At 68.9% G+C, this 2383-nt stretch overlaps 1 protein-coding gene across 1 annotated transcript in view; it reads left to right on the top strand.

Annotated features, from left to right (window-relative positions):
- Positions 1-198: 198 nt before the first annotated feature.
- Positions 199-2383, top strand: part of LOC113407732 (transmembrane protein 176A-like) — a gene marked incomplete at its 5' end in the record, with an annotated part of 3932 nt that continues 1747 nt past the window's right edge. The window contains 3 exons of the mRNA XM_026657635.1: positions 199-369; positions 940-996; positions 2348-2380. Coding sequence (XP_026513420.1) covers positions 199-369; positions 940-996; positions 2348-2380 — 261 coding nt within the window. The remainder of the gene's footprint in view (positions 370-939; positions 997-2347; positions 2381-2383) is intronic.

Genomic DNA, 2383 nt, shown 5'->3' with positions numbered 1-2383 from the left:
CAAGGGGGAGTTCGGTGCGACGCTGGCGCATCGTTCTAGCGCTCAGGGGAGCTCGGCTCTGGACCAGGCACCAAGGGAGGAGGTGGGATCCCCGTCACTGGAGTGTTTAAGAACAGGCTGGACAAACCCCTGTCAGGGGTGGTCTGGACTTACTCGTTCCTGCCTCCGTGAGAACTGTTTCCGGCTGTGGGGGGGAAGGGGGAGGGACAAGGCAGGCTGCTGTGTCCATCTGCTGACTCCTGGGCGCTGATCTTGCAGGCCTGCCAGGTGCTGCTCGGGATTGTGTGCGGGGCCATTGGCGTGATGCTCTGCTTCGCACCGGACACGCAGGAGTTCTGGTCGGGATCCCCGTTCTGGACAGGCGCTCTGGTGAGTGGCACACAGCCCTGCCCTGCCGCTCGGAGCAGCAGCTTGGCCCAGTCACTGGCTCCCCCGCTCCAGACCCCACTCGGGCCTGTTCCTGGCAATGCTCTCTGGTAAACGAAGAGCCCGTGGGGCGGGATTTCTGCAGCTGCTCCTCGGCCCAAAGCCGGCCCTGTCTCCCCGGGCGTGAGCTCTCGGGCTGGGATTCGGGGGTCTCTCTGTAATGCCCAAAGCCGCTTCGCAGCTGCAGTTCTTGGGCTCCAGTGGCTGCCGGGGCTCGTTGGAGGGACATGGCTCGTCAGCGAGTGACCGGTTTTCCAGTCCCCTCTGGCATGGGCCAGTCCGCGGTCTGTCCTGATCCCCACCACGCTGTGCTCCCGTGGGCCCCAGGGACTGTCGGCCAGCACACGCCTTCAGCCCTGGCCCAGGCAGTCCCAGAGGAAACCCCAGGGCTACCATCTGCACAGCAACCCCCTACACCTTTGCTGGGGACCTTGGGGTGGATGCTCGGGGTGAGGTCTCTCTCCTGGCAACGCCCCAGCCTGCACGGCGCTCATCCTGGTTTCCCTTCCACAGCTCATCATCTCGGGAGTCTCTTGCATTGTGAGCGAGAAGCGTGGCACCGGCTGCTGGGTGAGTGAGTGCCCGGGGGGCTGGGCCCGGGCTGCGGGGTGAGTGAGTGCCCGGGCTGCGGGGTGAGTGAGTGCCCGGGGGGCTGGACCCGGGTCGCTGGGTGAGTGAGTGCCAGGGGTGCGGGATGAGTGAGTGCCCAGGATGCTGGGCCCGGGCTGCTGGGTGAGTGAGTGCCCGGGGTGCTGGGCCCGGGCTGCGGGGTGAGTGAGTGCCCGGGGGGCTGGACCCGGGTCGCTGGGTGAGTGAGTGCCGGGGGTGCTGGGCACGGGCTGTGGGGTGAGTGAGTGCCCGGGGTGCTGGGCACCGGCTGCTTGTACTGAAGGGAAGTGCCCGGGGTGTGGGCCCCAGCGACCGGCTACTCCCAGCCTGACCCGTTTTCCCCGTGAGGGCAGCCGCACTGCCTGGACCCCAACGCCCGGGTGGGGGGGAGCAGGCCGGACTGACGTTGGCACTTCCGGAAGGATGGTGACGAATGGGAAAGGGTCAGGAAGGAGCCACAGGGAAGAGCCGAGGGCTGGGAAACCTGCCTCCCGTGAGGGGCTGCCAGAGCTCACTGGGTTAGTGCCTCCAGGGGCGGGGTCAGCGGTGCCGTGAGCGCGGTCTGCAGGTGCCCGGAGCCCGGTCTGGGCAGGGGAGGGGTCAGCGGTGCCGTGAGCGCGGGCTGCAGGTGCCCGGTCTGGGCAGGGGAGGGATCAGCGGTGCCATGAGCGCGGGCTGCAGGTGCCCGGAGCCCAGTCTGTGCAGGGGGCGGGGGGGCTCTGCGGCAGATGGCCCTTGGCTCCGGCCGGCAGGGCCCGGACAAGAGCCGCTGGCTGGAGCTGAACCGGCCCCGTCCCGGCTGGGAATAAGGAGCCGATTTTCCCCGGGGAGGGTCGCCCCCATTGGAACGACTGACCGGGGGGGCGTGTCTCTGTCACGAGGGGTCAGTGACTCCGGGCCGGGCGTGTCTCCCACAGCCCCGCTCTAGCTCAGCTGGCCGGGCCGGATGCAGGAGTCCTGGGGGCAGGGCCCTGCGGGAGGCCGAGCAGGGTGGGCAGAACAGTCCTGGTGCTGGGAATCTACGAAACCCCTTCTACTGTGTGTTGTGGGGGGGCAGTCTGACTGCCCTGATGCCCCCACGCTCTTTTCACACGTCTGTTCACCTACCCCCGGGGGCTCCAATACCCCCCCATGTGCCCTGCTCCCTCGGTAGTGGCCCGTCTGCCGGTGGGAGGGGCTGGGCAGCCCCCTGCCCTGCGGTGTCACCTGCGTCCCTGCAGCCGCAGGCCACGTGCCCCTGCCGAGCCCAGGGGCTGGGCCAGGGCGGGGAGGAGAGGCCCCTGCCTCACCCGGTGGGTCCCCTGCCCCGCAGGTCTGGCTAGCTGCGTTGCTCACCCTGGCCAGCGCC

Source organism: Terrapene carolina, unplaced genomic scaffold (assembly GCF_002925995.2).
Source record: "Terrapene carolina triunguis isolate 2854851 unplaced genomic scaffold, T_m_triunguis-2.0 Scaffold254, whole genome shotgun sequence".
Lineage (NCBI taxonomy): Eukaryota > Metazoa > Chordata > Testudines > Emydidae > Terrapene > Terrapene triunguis.
The sequence above is the reverse complement of the archived record's forward strand: the minus strand, read 5'-3'. Positions and strand labels throughout refer to the sequence as shown.